At 42.2% G+C, this 24,551-nt stretch overlaps 1 protein-coding gene across 1 annotated transcript in view; it reads left to right on the top strand.

Annotated features, from left to right (window-relative positions):
* The first annotated feature begins 5,750 nt into the window (after window positions 1-5,750).
* Ubtd2 (ubiquitin domain containing 2) overlaps window positions 5,751-24,551 on the top strand; it is a 65,139-nt gene continuing 46,338 nt past the window's right edge. Inside the window, exon 1 of the mRNA XM_021177798.2 lies at window positions 5,751-6,030. Coding sequence (XP_021033457.1) covers window positions 5,961-6,030 — 70 coding nt within the window. The 5' untranslated portion in view covers window positions 5,751-5,960. The remainder of the gene's footprint in view (window positions 6,031-24,551) is intronic.

The raw sequence follows: 24,551 nt of genomic DNA, 5'->3' as shown, positions 1-24,551 counted from the left end.
ACTAATTAAAATTTAATTCACTTTAATTTTTATTGCTGCATCTTCTAGGGCCATAAATTATACTTGGGTGTTGAAATGTTCTTGGGCTAGCTCATGGATTTCAATACACAACAATGCTGTGGTTTCTGCACTTCTCTATACCCAGGAAATTGTGAGGAGTGAAGCTTTAAATTTTTTCTGGTTGAAAAATATACCAGCAGGGCTGGCCAGCCAGAAGAAAGATACCCAAGTGCCCACCTATGTCCCACTAGGTGGGTAAATGTGTGATATAGAGATGGGGAAGATGGCATATGAGATGGAGAAACAGGAGGGAGAGCAAAGCAGAGGGGTTTGTACACTGTGAAGAACATTTACCTCATTTATGAACTGCTGGGGCGTGTGAAGTGCTGGTCCTGCAGACCCAAAGCTGTAGGACCTTCATGGCACAGGGTATCCCAGGGGAGTCCTGATGAGAATCCAGTATCGATAGTGCAGCAGAAAGCCAGAGGCCTCAAACCAGACCTATGACCCATTTCAAGGAAAGATGTGTGGACAAAAGGGTAAAACTGTGTGACACACCGTCACACACTTCAGCTTCCACCACAAGATTTTGTTGTTGTTGTTGTTGTTGTTTTTCTTTTTATTCTATCTTATTTTCTTTTGGGGGAGAGGTTGCAAGGGCAGATACAAAAAGACAGGGGGATGAGTGGGACTGGGGTCCATGATGTGAAACTCACAAAGAATCAATAAAAAGTTAAAAAGAAACAAAGGAAGATCAACTATCAAATTGTTCTATCTCCTGTCTGAATTCACTCTTGATTGTCTGCTCTGTGGAAACAGACATGTTTAGCTTCGACAGTAGAGGGCACTATAGAGACACTGCAGGAGGCTGTCCCCTTTCTAGGTGCCTGGGCCTCTGCAGCAAGGGTGGCTTCTCTTGCTGCCAGGTTCCTAGATGTGGACAGCCCCTCCAGAGCCTGCCTCATGGCTGAGAGAGCTTCTCTGCTGAGCACCTGACAGGGCGGCTTCAGGGCTAGCTCAGCAGCAAGGGCAGCTGCTAGGAGCTTAACCTATCAAATTAGAGGCTGCTCCATATCCACAAGGCAGCTCTCCAGCCACTCCCGAGGGTGAATTTCCATAACTTCTACTAGTGCAGCACACTAGGAACCTCTCTGCTCATCCCCAGCCATGTTCTCTCCAAGATCTGGCTCTCCTTACGGGGGCCTCCTTCTCAAACTGGTTCAGACCTACACAATGACAACAAACCTTTCTTTTGTTCTTTCTTTCTCTCTTTTGCTCCCTCCTTTTTTCCTTCCTCCCTTTTTCCTTTTCTCCTCCTCCCTTTTCTCCTTCTCCTTTCTTTCTTTCCTTTCCTCTCTTTCTTCTTTTTTTTTTTCCAAGAAAGGGTTTCTCCCTGGCTGTCCTGGAACTTGCTCTTGAACTTACTCTTGTAGACCAGGTTAGCCTACAACTCAGAGATCTTACTGCCTCTGCCTTCCGAGCACTGGGATTAAAGGAGTGCACCACCATGCCTGACTCACAGTAACTGTCTTATTCTCTGCCATTCCTCTGTTATATGGAGGTCCTGTTTGTCTTCCATAAAGTCAAAATATTGCAGAAGAAGACAGGAAAGAGCTGGGCCAGAACAAATGGAGATTCAGTATTATGTTTTATGAGTAGAGGAAAGACGTTTGACCACAGCTTGGGTGTGGGAAACAACGGGGATGGAAAAATGGCCTGTAATATGTGCATTTGGGACTTAGAGGAATGAAGGGATGGTGAAGAGAGAAAGGTCTCAAGCAAAGCACAGTCTGGTATGGAGGGTGAGGACTAAATTTTGTTCTAGACAGAAAGTCCATCTGTGGACCATACTCCATTAGGAAATGTCTGCTGTGTGGGTTAAAGGCAGTGGTTCCTGGGATCCACTCCAGACCAAGTGAATCAGAACCTCTGGGAAAGAAAGACTATCCCAAGCTGCCCACCAGGGTGACTCCTTTCCAGTGCTTGCCACCATGGTACCTCATTCTCGGTCCCTTCTTCTCTGGTCCCTGTGCACTGTTGCTGGTTCTCCCTGGAAATGGCTGAGTAAAGACGTCAGTGGGGACCGCAACGCAGATGCCCCAAATACATAATGCAAAGATGACTAGAGTAAGTGAGATCTGCCACACTGCAACATACATGACCAAAATGCAAAGATTAACTGGCATTTCTATATATCTGCCATGAATGATCTGTAGAAGATGACAGATCTATCTACAGCAGCATGGCAAAGGAAATTTAGAAATAAATGTGACAAAACCCAAGGTGTGGCACTGAAACCACAGCTATGGGAAGGAATTTAAGGCACAAATGAGGGGGAAATAGCCACATTCAAACCGGCATAGTGCTGTCAAAATGGCAGTACTCGGGCACTCACCATTCACAGACTCAACACATTTCCCATCAAAATCCCAGCTGCTTTTTCCAGAAATGGGCAAGCTGATCCTAAAATTCATACAGAAATCCAAGGCACCCAGAATAAACAAAACAAGCTTAGAAAAGAACAAGCCGTGTGCAATGATAGCAAATATAAGTAGTTCCAGCTCCTCTGGAAGCTGGGGGCTGGGGTGGCCTGGGGGTGGGGCCAGGGGTGGGGCTATGATGATTTGTGCCCGGGAATCTGAGGTTAGCTTGAGAAACATGAGACTGAAAGACCCACATCTCAAACAAAAGAGAGAGAGAGAGAGAGAGAGAGAGAGAGAGAGAGAGAGAAAAGAGGAACAAATCTAAAACTTACTGTAGAGCTACAGTAACAAAGTCCACCGAACTTGAATAATCATGGCATAAAGATCAATGACTTAAAACCTAGAACCTAGAGCTCAGGGCTAGTTGTGGGCTACAAGGGTAGATAGTGTCCAAAACAGCAACAATTGAGAGGCCAGGAAAAAAAAAAATACCCTTCTAACACATATGGCTATGGATTAAATTTGTTTGTTTGTTTGTTTGTTTGTTTTTCGAGACAGGGTTTTTCTGTGTAGCCCTGGCTGTCCTGGAACTCATTCTGTAGACCAGGCTGGCCTCGAACTCAGAAATCCTCCTATCTCTGCCTCCCAAGTGCTAGGGTTAAAGGCATATGCCACCACTGCCCAGTTGGATATAATTTTAAATTTTTTATTACTTTGAAAAATCGTAGGGGAAGTGTATATTGTATATTGTTTCTGAAAGTTATTACAGGTTATTAGGTGGGTGTGTGCTGTGCACATTGCTTGTGTGTTCACATGAAGGACAGAGGTTGACATTGGGTGTCTTTCCTCCATTGCTAATAACCTTCTTTTTCTTTTTTTTTTTTTTTGGTCTGGGCATCAAGATTGGCCCCGACTGGCACTCACATGAGCCCCCTCCCACCCCCAAAACTCAGTGGACAACCCTTAAGAAATGACATCCAAGGTTGTTTTCTAGCCTCCACAGACATTCACATACACATGAATAAACACACACACACAGTTGGGCATAATGGTTCATGCCATTAATCCCAGCACTCAGCAGACAAGAGGAAGGCAGATCTCTGTGAGTGTGAGGTCAAAGCTATATAGCGAGACCATCTCAAAGAAAAGGGAAAGGGAGAGTATATATAGCAATAATTTATCTACAGATAATCATTGAGATATAAATGTATATACATACATATATAATCATAGAGATATAAATGTATGAACATGTTTCTTAAGTGTTAGATTGGGCCGAGCAATGAATTTAGATAGGTGAGGATAGATATGGAGTAAACAGAGGAGTTAATACGGTGCCCCTACAGAACTTGGAGTATTACTTGTTGGCCCTGTTTTGCCGGCAAGAAGAAACCTGGGCTCTACAAAAAGTTAAAGTCATACAGGGAATACAAGATGGAAGCCAGATTCCAACCCAGGAAGTTAATAGCAGATCTGGGGCTGAGTTACAGCTACATGACTCTGCTCCTGGGAACATGTGTCTCTGTTCTAAGATGCAGGCAGGATGGCGAGCAAGCACTGCTAAGAATCTTTCCACTAGATTGCTCTCTCTTGCTGGCGCCAGTGTACTGCTCAGCAGAAAGCCCTTAGCATTTGGGTGCCTACCATCTGTTTAATAGACATCGTACAAGTCTTGGTTGCTGCAATTTCTGGAGTGAAATTCAGGACAAAGCAATCTCTTTGCAAATTCTCAGACAGCCTCTCTCCTTCAGGGAAGAGATAAAGTGACTAGTATCTGACAACGTGAGCATTCAGCTGGGAAGGATCAGATAGACGGCTCTGTGACACGGCTGTTACCAAGCCCTTATGGAAAAGCAAGCTCTGAAAATCCATAACAACATCTAACTGTATACCGCTTACTGTTTTTAGAGCTCAGGCCTACAGTGAGGGTAAAGCTAACCCTTCAGCATTAAGTCCAAAATAGTGGACTTCTATTTCAGAGACATTTCTGTGTTTTCATATAAATTCAGAGCTTTGTTTGTTTAACCCAAATTTTTGCCTGCCTAGCAAATGAATACCAGGCCGAAAATTTTAATTTGGACTGTTTCTGAAAGCTAGACTCCCAGATGTGAAATAACCCCACTCAAATGGTAGGAACATTTTTAAAGCTGTTGATTGGCACTGCCAAACCTTTGCAAAAAGATTGAACCAATTTACACTCCCACCAGCAGTGCATGAGAATACATTTAAATGCAAATCCTAAGAAGCAGACTGTCTCTTTCTTAGGTATTTCACTTAAAAAAAAATTTTTTTTTTAATGCTAAGCAAAAGCTGACCCAGGGTTTTATAAAAGGAAAGTCTGGCATAAAAGTGGAACAGCTTAGGCAAAAAAAAAAAAAAAAAAAAAAATGCTTTCAAAGACCCAAGCACCCAAGCAGGCCGATAAAAATGTTAAGGCGCCACAGCAAGGAGCACAACTCCAAAGGGGCCATTAACAGTTTGGCTTAGGTTGGGATGGTAACCGCCAAGAATGTTGGGCGTGGTCAATGTACCAAATTCTAGTTTATAAAATGCAGAGTATTAATACTTCACTTTGTTCTAAAGACGACTTAAGATGTCTAATGCCAGGATCTAGAGTGGTAGTATTGTCGGTAAAACGAAGCCTGTGGGAACGATGCACACACCCGTGCCCCTTTGCTCCCCGCACGGGACAGCAGGCCTGCACAATCAGAGAACACCTCTACCAAGCGGGCGCAGTGATGGCAGGGGCTGCGGACCTGGGGGTAAGGGAAACCCAGACTCGGTGGCCAGCTCGATGCTTTCCACAAATTCAAGGGGTGCAGGGACTTGCGGTCAGGCAAACCCCTCTAAGCACGCCCAGCCCGTCCACGACCCGAGTCTCCTACGACTCCTCGGTACTCTCTCCCACCGGCCACACCAGAAGGAGCCCCACCTCGTCCTCAAGAAAGGACGAGCTGGCCACTTCGTCCTTACTTGAGTCCTCCCCCTTCTTTCCGGCCCACCTCCGCTTGCCCCCTACTCTGCTAGCCTCGGGCGCTCGTCTCCTCTCGGTTCTGCTCGGTATTCTCCGCCTCCTCGGTGCATGCAGCCAATCAGAGCGCGGCCCCGCCCCTCGAGGCCGTTCCAGCGGGCCGGCGGAGTGCAAGCGGAGCCCGGCTGAGGGTGGCGCCGCGGGCGGGGGCGATGGGGCCTGGCTGCCGGGTGGCGGCGGCCGCAGTGGTGGGGCTTGCCTAGACGCGGAGGCGCGGGGAGGCGAGGGGCGAGCGGGCGCTGCGGCCCGCCCGGGATGGGCCAAGCCGAGCCTGGCGGGGCCGAGCGGGAGCCGAGGAAGGCACGCGGGCCGGGCCTGCGGGCCAGGCGGCCGGGGGGCTGAGGTAGAAGTGGGCGCGGAGGAAGGGGCTGGGCGAGGCGGTGGGAGGAGCGGCGAGGGGGCGGAGGCTGAGCGGCGAGAGAGCGGCGCCTGGCCCGAGGCGGCGACGCGGGAGCAGGCTGAGGCGGCGGCCGGGACGAGCGCCCTGAGGTGGCGGCCGCGGCCCCATGGGCGGGTGCGTGGGCGCCCAGCACGACTCTTCGGGCAGCCTCAACGAGAACTCGGACGGCACGGGAGGTAGGTGGCGCCAGGGGGCAGCCGCGGCCCCCCATTGTTCGCGGCGGCGGCCACCTGTCCCGACCCCGCGCCCCTTTGTCGTTTCTGCTCTGCGTCGGCCCCGCCACGCGCTTCGGGCCCCACGCGGGACCGCGGGCCTAGGCCTGGCTTGGGGGGTACTCTAGCCGGGAGGACAACTCGGCGGCCGGATTGCGGCTCGTGGGGCCGGGGAGGGGGACAGCCGGGAGTGCCCCCGACGGGCCCCTCCGTACCCCCAGCCCTTCCCGCGTCGGCAGAGTTGGCGGGGCTCAGCTTTCCAGAGTTTCGGATGACAGCTGCCCCGGTTGGTTCCAGTTTCTGGAGCTGCGTTGGGGAAGTCTCTAAGTGGCCATGGGCAGTGTTTTATGGAGAGGGGGGAGACAATCGGCCCGAGGAAAACGTGGCTCTCTGCTGCTGCCAGGGGCGTTAGCCCAATGTGCCGTCGGGACGCACTCGTCAAATTCCGATGTGTCTTACGTAAAAGGAAAACGTGCAGGATAGAAAGTACCCCAGTATAAGATTAGTTCTTTCAGTAAAAGTTTTCCAACGCGACTCGCACTTCTGGGTTATCGTAACCGTGATGAGAGGTCTCTTAATTCCATTCTTAGTCGTTGTAGAGGGATAGGAGTAGTAAGATTGACTCTGCTTTTATTGACCTTAAAAGTGCGGAGCCCATCCAGTATATAGAGAGTGTAGAAGTTCGAACCTTGTAGAAAAGAGCCACCAACCAGGGATAACATGATTTGATTCGAACCTTGTATTGGGTGCCTTCAAATCGGGTGCATATTTTAAAGTTGTTTAGTTGCTTGAGGATAGGCACATCTTTTCACACCTTGAGACCTTGACTCCTAGGCACCCAACTTTTGTACAAGACATTTCCCTTTTTACGTGATGTTTTAGCCATCCCACTTCACTAAAATCTCTGTCACTAAATGTTGGGCAAGTTATTTGAGAACTCAGTGAAAAACTGTCTTGAAAAAGTAGCCCATGGAAATGCTCCTTTGTAGTGGATTTCACGTCACAGCTTATTTACTTGGTGAGGTCCTTTCCACAACAAAGCCCAAGTGTAGAAGGCGTGATAACACTGAGCTGAGGGCAGATCAGTGATCAGATGGTACCAGTTAAGCACTGCTAGTACTTACTAGCATTCAGTTTAACTTTGACATATGTTAAAGTTATAATATTCCTTTAAGACTGAGCCTTTTGGCAGTGCAACTTAGGATCCAATCACAGTATTAGCATGAGCTTTTAGAAGCATGAAATCCTAGCTTTAGATAATTACTACCAGTAGCCTACAGTTAGATAGCTCTCATATCTGTTTCTTTCAACATTTAAGTTTTCTGGACCATAATCTGCTGTTTTTCTAAAGAGAAGTTTTAAAAGAGGGAGTACCCCGTCTTTTTCTTCTGGGGAAAGGACACGGGATAGCCCTGATGTAGCTGGCAGAAGACGGGTCTGTAGGGGATAAAAGAATTCTTTCTGGAATTTAATTTTGGAAGCCTTTGTTCTCCATTACTGTCATGAGAGGTAAGAGCTAACAGGAGCCAGCAACTCTGAAGGCTGGAGCTAGATGATCTTAAGTTCCAGACCAGACCTGGCTGCATAGCAAAACTGTGTTACCAAAAAAACAACAAAAAGTTACTGTAATATGTGTTTCAGTTTTACATGTTAACAGTTCTTTTTTTGTTGTTTGAAAGGGAATGACTTTTTTCCTAAGGGTGTTGGCAAAGATCTTAGCTTTTCAAACATCAGCAGTTTTAATCTAGTTATATTGATTTTTATCAACATGGAGTATAATGCAGCCTTCAGATGTGTTTCATGATGGTTAACATTCATAGTGCTATGTGAGCACCACCATTTTAGAATGACCCTAGCCTTTCCAAGTCAGCTGGCTCATAATAGATATAATCTAAAATACTTGGATATTGTATTTTCCTTTTCCTTCTGGATCCAAGTATTTTTTTTTCTAAGATTTATTTATTATTATATCTAAGTACACTGTAGTTGTCTTCAGATGAACCAGAAGAGGGTGTCAGATCTCATTACGGATGGTTGTGAGCCACCATGTGGTTGCTGGGATTTGAACTCAGGACCTTTGGAGGAGTAGTCGGTGTTCTTAACCACTGAGCCATCTCTCCAGCCCCCTGGATCCAAGTATTTTTAATGTGAGTATAAAAATATTCAAAAAGTCATCTTATGTGAAGGAATTTGGAGAATTCTTACAGAACATTATAATACTATGGTGATGGCTTAATTTTCACACTAAGACTTGTGTTACTGTTTGAGGTTTTTTTTTGTTTTGTTTTGTTTTGTTTTTGGGTTTTTGAGACAGGGTTTCTCTGTGTAGCCCTGGCTGTCCTGGAACTCACTTTGTAGACCAGGCTGACCTCGAACTCAGAAATCCACCTGCCTCTGCCTCCCGAGTGCTGGGATTAAAGGCATACACCACACTGTTTGAATTTTTTATGCTATCTAGAGTTCTTCTGGTCTACCTTATCTAGAATTGAGGTTTGGGTTTTAAGCTGCATAGGCTTTTCTTTTTTTAATGCCTAATTTGAAACAAGACAGGTCTTATAGATTCAAGATTAGCTAATGTACTCCCCACACTTTCATTTCCTTGAGTCTTCCATGGTTGAGGCATTTTTAAATAGTGTATTCTCTATGGTTCTCTTTTTAATAACATTGTGAAGCTGGACTTGGTACTTAAGACCTGTAGACAAGGGGTAAGGGTATGTGTGTATTGCACATATACATGGAGGATGTAAAGACAATTTTTGGTTCTCTTCTTCTACCATGTTAGTCCCAGGGATTGAACTCTGGAGCCTTTATTCTGGTCCCTTTATGATTTTAAAAATAAATATTTAAGGAGAGCATCAATACAATTAATTGGAAACAAGCCAGTGTGCTTATTTTTAAAGTTTATCTCTTTAGTGAGCTCTTTAGTGACACCCAAGAGAACCTGTTCTGGTATCTGCAGGTTCCTAGGTTCTCAGGAAGCTAGGCAAATGCTGGACATGTGTTGCCTTAATCACTACTTCAGAATGTCTTTGCATCGTTATGGAGTTCTTTCATATACCCATTTATAGCAGCCTTACAGACACCTACTCAGTGAGTAACAGTGTCTTTGGAATTATAAAATCTACTGTATTTATCTGGTATTTATTATGTAACGAGTCCTGTGCTAAGGGATTAATAGATGCATTGAGTCTACAATTCTTTGAGGTGAATATCAGTCAACCCTATATTGTAGGTGAAGATTGAAGCCTGAAGAAACTAAATAATGTCCTCCATGTCATATAGAATGCTTAGAATAGCAGTGAAAGTTTTTTATTCAGGACTGAAATTAAAAAGAGCTTTCCTCCTTTTCTTGTTTTAAGAAACTACCATAAAAAGTATTAACCTTTTTTGTTGTTTGTTTTTGTTACAAGGTCTGTCTGTGTAGCCCTGGCTCTCCTGACTCTGTAGACCAGACTGGCCTCAAACTCAGAGATCCACCTGCCTCTGCCTCCTGGGTGCTAGATGCAGTGTGCCACCACACGTCGATAACTGTTTTGAATGCAGTTCAATGTTCTATACCTGTCATCACCATCCACATCCACATTGCTTTTCTTCAGAGGCTATGTCTCTCTCTTCTCAGCCTCTGATAACCATTAATGATGTTTACCTGTTCAGAATGTTTCATATAAATGGAATCTCATAGTAGTCTTTCCTTTGTGGTTTATTTCACCTAACATAATCTTTTCTGGGCTCATCTAATAGCAGGTGTCAGTATTTAATCTTTTTTTATGATTGAATAATATCCTGTTGTAAGTGTGTACATGTTTCCCTTACCTAGCTGCCTGTTGCTTTATATTTGAGTTGTTTCTACATTTTGGTGCAAATAATAAATTTGTGAACTTCAGTTGCATAAACATATATTTTCATTTTTAAAAAAAAAATACCTCGTAGTAGAACTGTTGGGGAATTATGACAATTCTAGTTATCTTTTTCAGGACCTGCCAGACTTTTTTATAGAGCCCATACTTGTCTTGCATTCCTACCTGAAATCTCTCTGCAATTTCTCTCCCTCCTCACCAGCACTTGTTATTTTCCATTTTTCAGGACATCGCAACTCTAGAGGTTTTGAAATGCCATGTCCTTCAGGTTTGGTTTGAATTCCCTGATGAGTTCTGCTATTTGGTATCTTTTTTATGTACTTGATAGCCATGCATATACTTTTGGGGAAAGTGTCTACCCAAAGACCTTTGGCTCTGATGCTGGGATCCTTATGTCAAATACATCCCTGCAAATGTTTTTCCCATACTGTGGATGATCTTTTCATTTTCTGGATAGTTTTTATTTGTTTTGTTTTTTGGGTTTTTTTGTGCAATTGTCTATAATTTTAATAAAGTCCAATTAATTTTCTTTTATGGCTAATGCTTCCACTTTGAGTTCTAAATCTACTTATATATCTATCCCTGGATGAATCTGTAAGCAGTAGTTCAAATTCATTAGTCCATTAAGGCACACCCTCTCTTCTCAGTTAGAAATAGAAAACTCTCAGGCTTGCTTCCTTTAATCTGGGGAAGATTATTAGCAATGTGGTCTTTTCCATAAACTCACTTAAGCATTTCTTTCCTCAGTGCATACAGGGGCCATGCACATGCTAGGCTCTATCACTGAGCTACGCTCCTCAAGCACAGGATCTCGCTTTATAGCCCAGGCTTGCCTTGAATGGAAGATCCTCCTGCCTTAGCACAAATGTTGAGCTGAGAAAGTAGTATGCCACTCTTGGCTCTACTTAGCTTCTTTTAATAATATTATTTTAAAATAATTATTTAAAAAGCATTTTTTTTTTTTTTTTTTTTTTTTGGTTTTTTGAGACAGGGTTTCTCTGTATAGCCCTGGCTGTCCTGGAACTCACTTTGTAGACCAGGCTGGCCTCGAACTCAGAAATCCACCTGCCTCTGGATTTCTGGATACCAAAAAAATAAAAAAATAAAAAGCATTTATATTGATGTGTTTGAATGCTTTGTCTGCATATATACATATGTATATAGATATGCATTGCAAGTGTGCCTGGTTCTGGCAAAGGCTAGAAAAGGGCTAAATCCTTGGAACTGGAGTTAACAGGCGGATGCAAACTGCCATGTAGCTTGACTACCGTCTCTCCAGCTCCACTTAAGTTTCTTGAACAAGAGATGATGGTTGTATTTTTTGAGGTTAACAAAAGCATTGGTCCTAAAAGAGGAATCTTGATCCTTTTCTTGACTATTTCAAAAGCCCTCTTTAGGAAAGCATAATATGCACACATGATATAACTGCAGTACAGTATAGACAGATATTGTAATGTCCTGGAACCACACATGCTGTGGGAATAACAAGGAAACAGTAATCTTAGCAGTATGGGAAGAGAAGCTATAGAAGTGACCAGAAGCTGGGTGTGGTAGCATACGCCTATAATCCCAGCACCTGAGGGAGTGGAGGCAGGAGGATTAGGAGTTCAAGGATTATCATCATCTGTATATCTAGGTTGAGCCCATCCTAGGCTACATGAGACCCTTTCTCAAAAAACAACAAAATACTCAGAATAAAGAACAAACTAGTTTTCAAAACATGCTTTAGGTTGGGTGTGGTGTGTACACCTTTAATCCCACTACTTGGGAGGCAGAGGCAGGCAGACCTCTGATTTTGAGGACAGCCAGAGCTGCTAGTCAGTCGGTCGGTCGGTCAGTCAGTCTCTCTCTCCCCCCCCCCCCCCTGCACTTGCATTTGTTCATTTTGCATCTGCACCTGTGAAGGTGCCTGTAGAGGCCAAAGGTGTTGGATCCCTCTGGATTTAGGATTACAGATGTTTCTGAGTCACCTGATATGGGTGACTTGAGTCCTCTGGAAGAGCAGTATGTGCTCCTAACCACTGAGCCATCTCTCTGGCACCTTATGTTTTGCTTCTAAATTTAAAACCCAGGTGTGGTAACCACACATGCTGTCATGGCACTTGGGAGGTAGAGGCAGGAGGATCAAAATTTCAAAGTCATTTTTTTTTTTATTCATGTATTTATTCTGCAGTCAAGTAAAGGAGAATTCCTGTTTTTTGTTTTGTTTTGTTTTTTTCTTTTTTTTTTTTTTTTTTTTGGTTTTTCGAGACAGGGTTTCTCTGGGTAGTCCTGGCTGTCCTGGAACTCACTCTGTAGACCAGGCTGGCCTCGAACTCAGAAATCCGCCTGCCTCTGCCTCCCAAGTGCTGGGATTAAAGGCGTGCGCCACCACGCCCGGCTGTTTTGTTTTTTTCAAAGTCATTTTTAACTATATAGTAAATCCAAGATGAGCTTGGGTTTCAGTGAGAATTTGCCTAAAAAGAGGAATTGGGGTCCTAGAGAAATGGCTCAAGAGTTAAGAGCACTGGCACCTCTTCCAGAAGACCCTGGTTCAATTCTCAGTACCTACATGGCAGCTCACACCTGTCTATAACTCCAGTTCCCAGGCTTCTGACACCCTCACACATAAATGCAAGTAGAACACCAGTGAACATAAAAATAAATTATATATTTAAGAATCAAAATGAAACAAAAGAAAGGACATGTTGATACACTGGAAGAGAGAACATCCCAAATGGAGGAATAGGTGGGAGTCAAGGCTGAAAGGAATTTAGTTAGTTTTTTTGAGACAGGTTTTCTCTGTATAATCCTGGCAGTCCTGGAATGTACTCTAGATGAGGCTCACCTCAAACTCAGAGATCCACCTATCTCTGCCTCTCAAGTGCTTGGATTAAAGGTGTGAACCACGATGGCGCAGTTTATTCCTAAACTGAAAATGCTAGAGTTTAATAGAAACTCTAGCATACTGGGAGTTATGGGTAGGTGTGTATTCCTGACTTTGATTGCCTTTTTTCTTTTGTACAGATCCCTTCTTTATGGAAGGAATTTTAGTTGAATCTTGGTTTTCCTGCTGCAATACAAAGCTTTCACAGCTAGTTGTGACAGCACTTTACTCCACAGTAGTATTTAATGAGAATGATTATTGAGCGCTAATCACTAGTAATAAACTTTTACATAAATAAATTGTCTATTTCTCTTAGCTTTAGGCAAAGTGAAATTTTTTTTTTAAGATTTATTTATTTTATGTATGTGAGTACACTGTAGCTGTCTTCAGGACAGGGGATGGGATCCCCTGTTGTGAGCCACCATGTGGTTGCTGGGAATTGAACTCAGGACCTCTGGAAAAGCAGTCAGTGCTCTTAACCACTGAGCCATCCCTCTAGCCTGGCAAAGTGAATTCTTGCTGAAGAAAAAGGTTGGGTTGATTTAGATTAAGGAATACAATCAAATTAGTTGGAGATGATGAGTTTAGTGATTCATTTTTCTTACCACAGACTGTGTGGTTTATCTTCATTAGGTCAGTGCCACATCTGATCTTCTTCCTGACCCCTCACTATCCTTGCCATATTTCTGCCTATTGGACAGTATTAGGCTACCACCAAATCCTCATGATTGACTGACAGTTCAGGAACAGTAGGTTGATAATTTCTAATGCATTTGTACTTAAAGATGCATGGTGTTGGTCAGGAGCAGTCTGTGTGTTAATCTTGCATTAGTTACTTGACTTGCAGTTGGCAAGACTCATGTTATTTATGTATTTATTTATTTATTTATTTATTTATTTTTTGGTTTTTCGAGACAGGGTTTCTCTGTGTAGCCCTGGCTGTCCTGGAACTCACTTTGTAGACCAGGCTGGCCTCGAACTCAGAAATCCGCCTGCCTCTGCCTCCCGAGTGCTGGGATTAAAGGCGTGCGCCACCACGCCCGGCTTATTTATGTATTTATTATCGTGTGAGTGAGTGATGTATGCAGAGGCCAGAGGACAACTGTAGCGTCAGCTCTCTCCTATCCATGTGGGTTCTGTGAAATGAACTCAGGTCATTAGGCTCGTATTATCAGATGGTAAAAGTGCCTTTCCCACTAAGCTAATCTTGCTAGCCCAAGGTTTTTGTTTTGTTTTTTTAAAATATATTGACATTGAGCAGAGGGTGTTAAATATTGCTAGGTATAGTTTGAGTGTTGTAATATAAAATACCATATTTTTGCATGTGTACAGTACAGTAACATTTTTAAATTTCCACGTAGCTCCCCTGTCAGATACTTTTGCATTGGCATGACCTAACTTGAAGGAGAAAGGCTTCATGGCTGCTCCATTGCTTTGGACTTGCAGTGAGAGGGAGCATCTTCACTAGTGAGAGAGTGAAGGAAGACGTTTACCTCCCTGCAGATTGGAAGCAGAGAGAGAAGGAGAATGGGCGAGATGGCCTGCCTTTTTTTCTCTTGGCCCCATCTCCTGAAGTTTCCACCCCCTCCCAAAATAGCCTGACCAGCTGGGACCAAGCCTTTACAGAAGCTTATAGAGGACATTTCACATTCAAACCATAGCAGCTGCTTTCAGAAATGGGATTTCTGTTAAGCTAGACATCTCAGGAAACTGAAGTATTTAACTATATGAGTTTGGCTTGATGTGGAATATTACTGATAAATACTTCCTTAAGACTTGGCTGAGGTATATTTTTGTTTTGTAGTGCTGGAGATTTAAACCAGGGCCTTCTGCATATGAGGTAAGCATTTTCCAGCTGAAGTATAGCCTTAGCCTATGACTGAAAGATGGACTGATTTGGGACTTTTCTAATTGAGTGTTTACCATCCCAGGAAAACGGTTAGATAATTATGCATTTATTGTAGACTGGACTTAAGATCTACTCAGGCATACAGTTTTGATTGGCTCGTATAGCATCCATGCTTTTGGGCTATGTAGTTTACTTAGTCGTGACTATACCCTTCACTTAGGGCAGACATTTTATTTCCTAGGGAAGTTAAAATGCTTCTTTCAAAAGCTTATTTCAGACAGGCTCATTGTACACTAACCGGGATAGTATGTAACTCTACAGGCATATGCCACCATTCCTGGATTTTCCTGAAACGAATAAAAATAGCAGGCCTCCATTATTTTGACTCTGTGTACTTGAAGCTATCTGTGTAACCAGAGCTACAAGGCCAACTCTGAGATAATCAAATAGCTTATGGTTACTGGAGGAGGCATACATTTAAATAATTAAGGTTTTAAAAATCTCCACAGCAGTGAGAATGTTAGGAAAATTCAAAGAATAGCAAGGAGCAGGGTCAGAAAGCTTCAAAACAGAAGTGGTATGAAAGTTTGCTTATTCCCCCTCCCCTTGCCGGTACTCACCCCTCACCTCTTTTGGTAGGATAGCCCTGGGGTCAAAAGAGCCTGTGAGCCAGTCCTGTCCCTCTCCTGGGCAGCACAGGAGAACTGTGGAGGGGGTATCCTTGAGCTGGCCTCAAGGATAAGAGCCTAGGAGAGCTGGCCCTGGCACTTACCTGGCAATGAGGTGGCATGGGTGTGGAGATGATGGCCTCCTACCTGCAGTGGTCAGGAGAGCCAGGTACAAGGGCATGAGAGCAGGAAAGCTAGTTCTGCCCCCGTCTCAGACTATACCACTCAGTCCCTGCACTTCTGAGCAATGCAGTGGAGCTTGCCCTGATATTGAAGGCCCGAGTGAGCCAGCCCTAATGGTATGAGAGCAGGAGAGTTGTCCCAGCCCCTCATGGGCTGTGGCACCTATGAGAATGGGTCCTGTGCCTTGACTGGGCAACACAGTGGAGCTGGTAAGAAAAGATGTGTGGACCCAGGGACATAGTGTGGTACACACAGTGACATACTATAGATTACATGATGAGATGTTTTCTATTTTTGTTGTTGTTGTTATATGTGTGTGTTTTATTTTAGAGGGGACGTTGTAAAGATGAAGGTCAGCTATGAGGTGATGGGAAGATTAGACTAGAGTGAATGATGTGAAACTCACAAAGAATCAATAAAAAGTTTTAAAAAATGCCCAATTTTTTTTTAAAAAAAAGATTTGTTTATCATGCAAGGTGTGATGGCACATACCATTGATCCTAGCATTCAAGAGGCAGAGGCTGGTGGAATTTCTGAGAGTTTGAGGCCAACCAGGGCTACATAGTGAGACCCTGTCTCAAAAAAAAAAAGAGGGTTTTTATTGTTGTTGTTGTTTGTTTTGTTTTTATTTTGTTTTAAGGAGGGAGGGTTTCCATGACTGGCAGACTAGTGTTCTCTGTGGATACTGATCTAGGGAAAGAAAGCTTTTAGGAGCCTTCAGAAAGGAAGGAAGCTTGTGAAGGGAGAGAGAAAATACAGAGTTCTTGTTTTTTGAAACAAGGTTTGCTGCTGAACTTGGAGCTAGCTGATTTGGCTAAACTGGCTAGATCGCCTAGGGGCTCTTGTCTCCACCTGCCCAGAGATGGGATTTACAGACATGTGCTGTTCCTGTGTATTTTCTTAAATGGCTTTTGGGTTCTAAGTCAGGTCCTCATGCTTGAACATTATGTGTTTTACTAAGTCATCTCTCCAGTCAAAATTTTGCTTGCTGCCTGCCACTTAGATTAGACACATTATGAATTATATTTCCCTTTTGGAGGTATGGGGGTCTTGTTGTCCACACCCAGCCTGGTTGTGACTTGCTGTGTTGTTAAGAATAACCTTGAACTTCTGATCCTTCTGTCTCTTCTGACTGTTTCTGGTGCGCTGCCACATTCAGTTTCATACAATACTGGGAATCAAATCCAGGGCTGTGAGTATACCAGGCGAGTACTCTACTAACAGGTAAATGCTCTCCTCTGTGTATTTAGCCAATAGATATTATTGGCTACAATTTCCTTTATATGATATGTCTTTCTTTGGTTTAACTATTTGAAATTAAGCAAGGCATTATACCTTTCCAGCATGTACCTCTAAAAAATAAAATTCCTGTCATGGTACTATGTATGATCACACCTAACCTTGGAACTATTATCCTTCCTGTTCTCCAAGATCTAGTCCATAATTAGACTCTCCAATTTCTTTCCAAATACCTTTATATAACTTTTTTTTTTTCAAAATTGAAAATCCTGTTGGTATTTAGACATTGCATATAATTTCTCTTCGGTCTTTTTTAAATCTAGAATCCCCTTTCCTTCTTAGGCACTGACTTTTTTTAAAAAGAATTTTACAGATGGACCATTATCTGTGACCTTGGGTTTTCATTTTCCTGTGCTCTAGCCTCTAGTTTTCCCTTAATCTAGAAATTAGGTAGGTCTGATTTTGATAGAGGATTATTAATCATTAGTGCTATTAATGATTAATAAAAACTGGAAATCAGGTAGATCTAATTTTAACAAGATAATTATAATGTACCCAGGCTACAGTGGCTTCATATTTTTCTCTGTTGTCTTCAACATTAGTATAGTGTGCATTATTGACCAAGTCTAAACCTTTATCCCCTGTCATCCTCACAACTTCCATTTACTACCTATAGTACTGTCCTTACTCCTACCCCATTTAAAACATAATCTGTTGTGGTTATTTTTGAATATTATTTCTCTTAGAATGTAAGCTGCCCTTGACAGAGAATTTAGTTCTCTGTGCCTGAGGCTCCAGTACAGTGTGTGGCACATTTCCTATAATGGTATTTGAAAGTAACTAGTTCCTTTATCGAAGACCTTACTTGATTCTGCAACAGGAGTTTTGTTTAATAGGACTATATAGTATAAAGAAGACCCTTGAGAGCAGGTCCACTTACCTCTTCTTCTCATTATGACTTTAGGTGAATCACTTGACTTCCCAGCGCCTAGTTTTTACATGTTGGATAATATCAGTAGATTAAAACAATTTCTTTGGCAATGGAGCTTTCTTTTTAGGCTTTTGTCCCATTTAACCTATTAGTTGTAACTTACATGCCAGGTTCAACATTTAATGTTCTTTTATTCTAGTTTTATAGTCAGTAAATTTTTCATTCACAAGAAGGTAAAAAGAAATGATTTAGTCTCATATAAAGTTTAAATCATCCTCACTGAGATGGATTTAACAGTTAATGCGTATGTGACAGGGCATAAAGTACCTTGTTTCCCCTGAGCACTGTTTGTTTTCTTCCAGTGTTGGTACAGACATAGACTACAGATGCATCTGAGTTTGTGGTGGCATTTGATGGAACCTAGATATTTAAGTACTGTGTTAGTGTGCTTACTTGCACAGCGTTACATGTGGGGGTAAATATGCACCATGTTATCAAAAGGCATCACAATCAACAGCATATTTGCAGAGTTCCCTAAATTTCACATGCACAGATGCAAGAGAAACTCTTGCCAGTCTTTAGCAGAAGCCATCCCACTTCATGATGGCCTTTATGTTTGAAATTTGACTTTGTGGAGCTTTGTATTGCAGTTCCGTTCCAGCACTGGAGAGACGGACAGGCAGATCTCTTGAGTTTCAGGACAGCCAGGTCTACATAAAAGGATGTCTTTTTTTTTTTTTTTTTAAAAATTGAAATAGAAATAGAAAGTCTTCCAGACCATGCTGAGGAAGCTGTTTTGTTCCCTTGAGTTCTTTGAAGCCAGTTTTAAAAAATCGTATGATAAGATCTTAGGGAAAAAGTCTGACATAACTTCAGTTTTTCTTTAATCTGTGATTAGTATGTTAGGTGTTTTATTATAAATTCAGAGTGTCTTAGAGATACTGAAAAGTAGTGGGTCAGTTAAGAGATTTACTCAATTTAGAGAAACATGATGCCAAATTTATTTAAATTCTAAAAAGACTGATGTTGAACAAAGGAAAGATTAATGCATTAAAATTAGCCTTGAGTGGCTGTAGTATTTAACAGTCTTCTTAGGGATTCTGGAAGCTTCTTTATTCCTTTCCATCCCTGCCCTCAGTTAATTTTCCCCAGGACTTTTAACAGACAAGGAACAAGACTTCAGGTAGGTAGTCTTTCTCTTCCAGAGCAGCTTTGGCTTCATGATGTATTTCATAGAGTGCAGTTGCTTCATTATTTATGATATGACTCAGAGTGCAGCTTGATGCTGTGAGGCTCACTCTCTCTACCTCTTCCATGGCTTTACTTTTCTCCTCTCAGACATTGTGGTGGTTTGGATGAGTATGGCCCCCATACATTCATGTGTTTGAATGATTGGCCATAGGGAGTGGCACTATCAGGAGGTGTGGCCTTGCTGGAAGAAGTATGTCAGTGTGGGTGCAGGGAGCTTTCACATCTGGCCAGTGTGACTTCTCTGCTGTCTTCAGATCAAGATGTAGAACTCTCAGCTCCTCCAGTACCATGTCTGCCTGGACGCTGCCATGCTTCCCACCTTCCCGCTATGATGATAATGGACTAAACAAACCTCTGAAACTGTAAGCCAGCCCCAATGAAAAGTTTTCCTTTATAAGAGTCATCTTGGGGGGTGGGGGAAAAAAGAGTCATCTTGGTCATGGTGTTCTTCACAGAACAAAACCCTACCTAAGACAGATGTAAACTATTCTAGTTCTTTGCCTGTTACTGAGGAAAGTTCGTGTTCTGCTTAACCTCAGGAAGTTCATGGAAAATCCCTTATAGATTAGAGGTCTATGACAGGTTTGTCTATGGCATAGAAAGGAGAAACCAAAGCCAGAAATGTAGCTCTAGACTCTGGCTTCAATTCCCAGAACTGAGGACAGAGAGGATAGCGAGTAGGAACTAGAATCAGATGAGAATCCAGAAGTGTTTTATCTGCTATGTTTGTTAAAACTCAGCCATGGCTTCCAAAAAGTGGATTAGTCAAATGAAAGGAAGGGATATCAGAGGTGTGTCCTGAGATCTGCACCTTCCAAGTAAGTAGGTAATGGTCTTTTTCTCTCTCAAAAACCTTTGTTTTGTTTTGTTTTGTTTTGAGACAGAGTCTCACTATGAAGTCTTTGCTGTCCTGGAACTCACTGTAATCTCTGAATAATCAGGCTGGCCTTGAACTCAGATGAACCTGCCTATGCATCCAGAGTGCTGGGATTGAAGGTTTGCATACCACGCCCAGTTTGGTGCTGCTCCTTTTTTTAGTTTTTTATTTTGGTGTTTAAAACAGGGTCTAACTTGGCTGGCCTGGAACTCAGAGCAGTCCTCCTGCCTGTGTTACTAGCCATGCCCAGCACAATGTTCTTACTATGTTTGTTACACTAGACAGGTATAATAATGGCAGCATTCAAAAGGCAGAGGCAGAAAGGTTAAAAAGTTAAGGTCAACCTGTTTTATATAGTTAATTCTAGTTCAGCTATGACTACATAGGAAGACTGCCTCAAAACAAAAAGCATTTCTTTGTGATATATTTTTAAATTTTTAAAGCTTTTTCTTTTTCTTTTTTTTTTTTTTTTTTTTACTTTTCAAGACAGGTTTTCTTTGTAGCCCTGGCTGTTCTAGAACTCATTCTGTAGACCAGGCTGGCCTTGAACACTAGAGATCCACCTGCCTCTGCCCCCCAATGCTGGGATCAAAGGTGTGCACCACCATGCCAGGCTTTATTTTTAAAATTATTTTTGTTGTTTTTTTTTTGTTTTTGTTTTTTTGAGATAGGGTTTCTCTGTGTAGCCCTGGCTGTCCTGGAATTCACTTTGTAGACCAGGCTGGCCTCAAACTAAGAAATCGGCCTGCCTCTGCCTCCCAAGTGCTGGGATTAAAGGCGTGCACCACCATCGCCCAGCTTAAATTTTTTAAATTACATTTTTTTGAGTTTGATAGAGGTGTGTGTGTACACCTATGTGCCACGGTATATTGTGTGGGAATCAGAAGGCAGCTTGATAGAATCTATCCTCTCCTTCCACCATGTAAGTTCAGGGCATTAAATTTAGGTTATCAGGCTTGGCCACAAATGTCTTTACCTTATTAGCAAGCTCGGTGTCTTCCCACAATATATTATAATTAGCTTGTGACAGTTCTTAGTTCAGGGATGTAGTTTAGTTAGTAGAGTGCCTACCTAACATGTACAGAGCCCTGGGTTTGATCCTCAGCAATGCACAAAACTAGAGTTGGTGCTACATGCCTGTGATCCTAGTAGGTAGACAGTTGTGACATTATTTGGAAAATGAAAAGCCTTCAAACAGCTTTATTTCACTTGGGTTTTGAAATTATTTTCTTAAGTGGTTCCTTAGTTGTACAGAAGCCCATTATCTTTTAGAGACTCTCCTCACTGTAATTAAGTCTGGGATAAGTTTGCCCATTTGACTAAGAAAGTGGTGATCTAATTTGCTCATTAAGGTCTCACTGCTTGCTTTATGTGTTTTATATTATTCTGTCATCCTTAGGAAACCTCGTGAAGCAACTTTCTGTTAATTATACTTGTAACTTACCTAGTTGAGTGGAACAGTAGACTCTTGTCAGCTGCCTTTCAGCTAAATCTGCTTATGTTAAATGTAGTAGAAATTCAGGCTTCATATGTACCCTGTGTGAGTAAATATCGTTATGAAAGCACAGTTCATTGTTCTTAGGCCAGGGGTAGCCCCAGAACCTGAGCATTGCATAAAATTGGGTGTGGCAGCACACACCCATAAGTTAGAGGCAGCCCAGAAGGTAGAGGTTAGCCTGGGATACTTGAGACTCTATCTTTTAAAAAATATATATCTGAAATTTTATATATTTTTACATATATTACATATTCATAGACATTTTGTGAATGAGCAAGAATCAGGGTAATGTCTGTTGGCAATGGTCTTTTGGCATTTTTTAAATAAAAAGTAACTTAGGGGACATAACTGGTCCTTTACCTTTTTATTACATAATTTTTTAATGCAGCATGAGAATCCAACCATGGCCTCATGTATACCTGTCAGATACTTCACAGAGAGCTATATCCCCTGCCTGCTTGCCTGCCTGCCTGCCTGCCTGCCTTCCTTCCTTCCTTCCTTCCTTCCTTCCTTCCTTCCTTCCTTCCTTCCTTCCTTCATTTATTTGAAGTTGAATCTCATTTGCCATTCAGGACTGCTTCAAAGTCAGAATCTTTGTATGTCCACCCTTCCAACCCCTCAGTTAGTATCTCAGGTATGCAACACCAGGCCTGGCCAATGCTTTTCATTTTAACCCAACTTCTTTCATGTAAATGTTTAGAAAATTGTTTTAGGGGGAATATATACAAATAAAACCATATAATATAGATTAGGATTCATTCATACTCTAGCTATAACATACTGTATAAGATATTTAATAAGATATGTGATAACTTTTGTTCTGTTTTTACTTACTAAAATCTCCTTCCTTGCCTATGATGTATGCAGCAGGTACACATTAAGTACATACATAACACACAATCCATGGTTTATAAGTAGTGGGTGCCTGATAAATGCTCAATGACTGGCTATTACTGAAGTCATCAAAAGAATCCCTTTTAATGTGCTTTCTAATATAATTAACCATGGGAGGGGTATGAACTGATTTTTTTAATACATATTCTTTGATTTTGCTTTTAACAAGGACCCTTCGATGTTAAGAAAGATTGACATTCTGTTGGCATCTTATAGGGAAGAAAACTGAGACACAGAAGTTTTGGTCTGAAAAACAAAAAAACAAACAAAAAAACCCAAACAAACAAACAAACAAAAAACCATGAGAAGCCCAAATTGTCCTGTAAAAGTACTGTGAGCTGCCTGATCCAGCCCCTGGAGCCTCACGTAGGCCAATTGTGAGCTCTGCTTTCTCAGGTCTTCGTCTGTTCTCCCTACAAAGGGTGAGGATTTGGAGTTGGCTTTTTGTTCCTTACAGCAGAAGTATGATCTTTTTCCTTTATCATAATTTACAATTCAGTTGAAGTTAATAGTATATAGATTTTAATGACTCTTCTGCTTATATTTAGTAGTGGGCAATTGTCTTTAATCTTAGACATTTTGCACTAGGATTGGTGAGATGGCTCAGCAGGTAAAGGCACTTGTTGCCAAGCCTTATAATCTGTGTTCAACACATGGTGGATAGAAAGAACTGACTCCCTCAACTTGTTGCCTGACCTCCACATGCAAACTGTGGTGTGTCTCCCTCTTTCAGAGTATATGTACATTAATTAATACAATTTTCAAAGTAAAATTTGAGCTGAATGAGTGATTACCTATGATCACAGTGCTTGGGTGTTGTAGAACAGAAAATTCAGGAATTTGGGGCCAGTTTTGTTTATATAGTTGAAGGATAACTGGGCTATATGAGACCCCCCCTTTTTTTTAAATTAATTTTGAAGTGAGAGCTTAAGTTCCTAACTGCTGGAACATAGGTTCCTAACTGCTGGAACATGAAACCAGGTCTGCTTTTCATCTGCTCTATTCACATATTTTTCTCCCCTTGTTGGCCTTCTATTATTGCACATGGAATGTTTCCAACTTAAAACTCAGTTGATTCAAGTTTGCCTTGAACTGTTGCTGGCGGTTTGTTTACTTGAGATCCTTACAGCTTTGTTTAATCTGAAGAAAGTCTTACTAAGAATGACTTAAGTCAATCTTTTCTCATAGAGCAGTAGAAATTTTAGGAAGTGGTGGTTGTCGTAAAAGGTAGACATTGAAGGAGATGTCCTGGAAGCCTCTGCACCATCATCATATCCAGATGGGGATGTTAAGGCTGCCTTCTGATTTCACACCTGACAAGGGCAGGGTCATCCTGCTTACTAGAGTGTCTCACATGGGAGTAGGGGCAGAGGGGTCTCTGGTGAGCCTGTGATGTCATACTTGTGCTGTATATGGCAGTCACCAATTAGTTTCTGCCTGAAACAGTTGCCTGTGAAATTTTTATTTTTATTTTTGTTTTGAGACAGGGTCTCATGGATCCCAGGTTGGCCTAGAACTTACAGTGTTGCTGAAGATAATCTTGAACTCCTGATCCTCTTCCCCTACTCCCAAGCAAGGTTTAAAAGCATGTCTTAGGCCCGGAGATTACTCTGGGATTATATTTCACTTGATGTTCAATAGAGAGCTTCTGAGTGTTTGGTTATTGTACTGCCAGAAATTAATTTTGTTGTTGTACTGCCAGAAATTAATATATAGGCTAATTGGACAAACCCTGTGCTATGAATCGGGTTGTGTTTTTTTCTCCTCCATTGTTGTAATGATTGCATCTTCAGTAGATGACTTCCTCAGTGACTTAGAGCAGGTTTTATATACTTTACATTTTCCTAATTTCAAAATGAAAGGTTGGTATGTGCCATTGCATGTAACAGAATGTCACAGTGAAAAGGAACTGAGAAACTGGCTGCTCAGGTCCCTGAATAAACATCAAGTAATGTAGGCTCTAACATGAACTCCACGTGGAAAGCATGGCTCATCTCTTCCTACTGGAATGAAATGAAGCCAGGAGCCGGGCCAATGGCTCAGCAGTTAGAGCTCTTGTAGGGAAGCTAGCTTCAGTTCCCAGCACCCACATGGCAGCTCACAGCCACCAGTAACTACAGTTCCAAGGGATCCAGTACCTTCTTCTGGGCCTCTGCAACACTAGAAATGCATGTGGTGCACATGTACACATTCAGGCAAGACACTCATGTACATAAAATACAAGTAAATCTTTAAAAGGTGCATAAAGCTAGACTTCTATTCTGGAGCTGTTGTTAGGGTAGAAAATGGAATCTTGTGTCTGTTTGCTTTCTATAGAGATCCTAGCAAAAGCTATGCTATAATTTGAATAATAAATAAATAACTGAAAAAAA

This window comes from Mus caroli, unplaced genomic scaffold, assembly GCF_978045245.1.
Source record: "Mus caroli unplaced genomic scaffold, Mus_caroli_1 scaffold_13, whole genome shotgun sequence".
NCBI lineage: Eukaryota > Metazoa > Chordata > Mammalia > Rodentia > Muridae > Mus > Mus caroli.
Note: the sequence above shows the minus strand (reverse complement) of the source record. Positions and strands in the feature narration are given on the sequence as shown.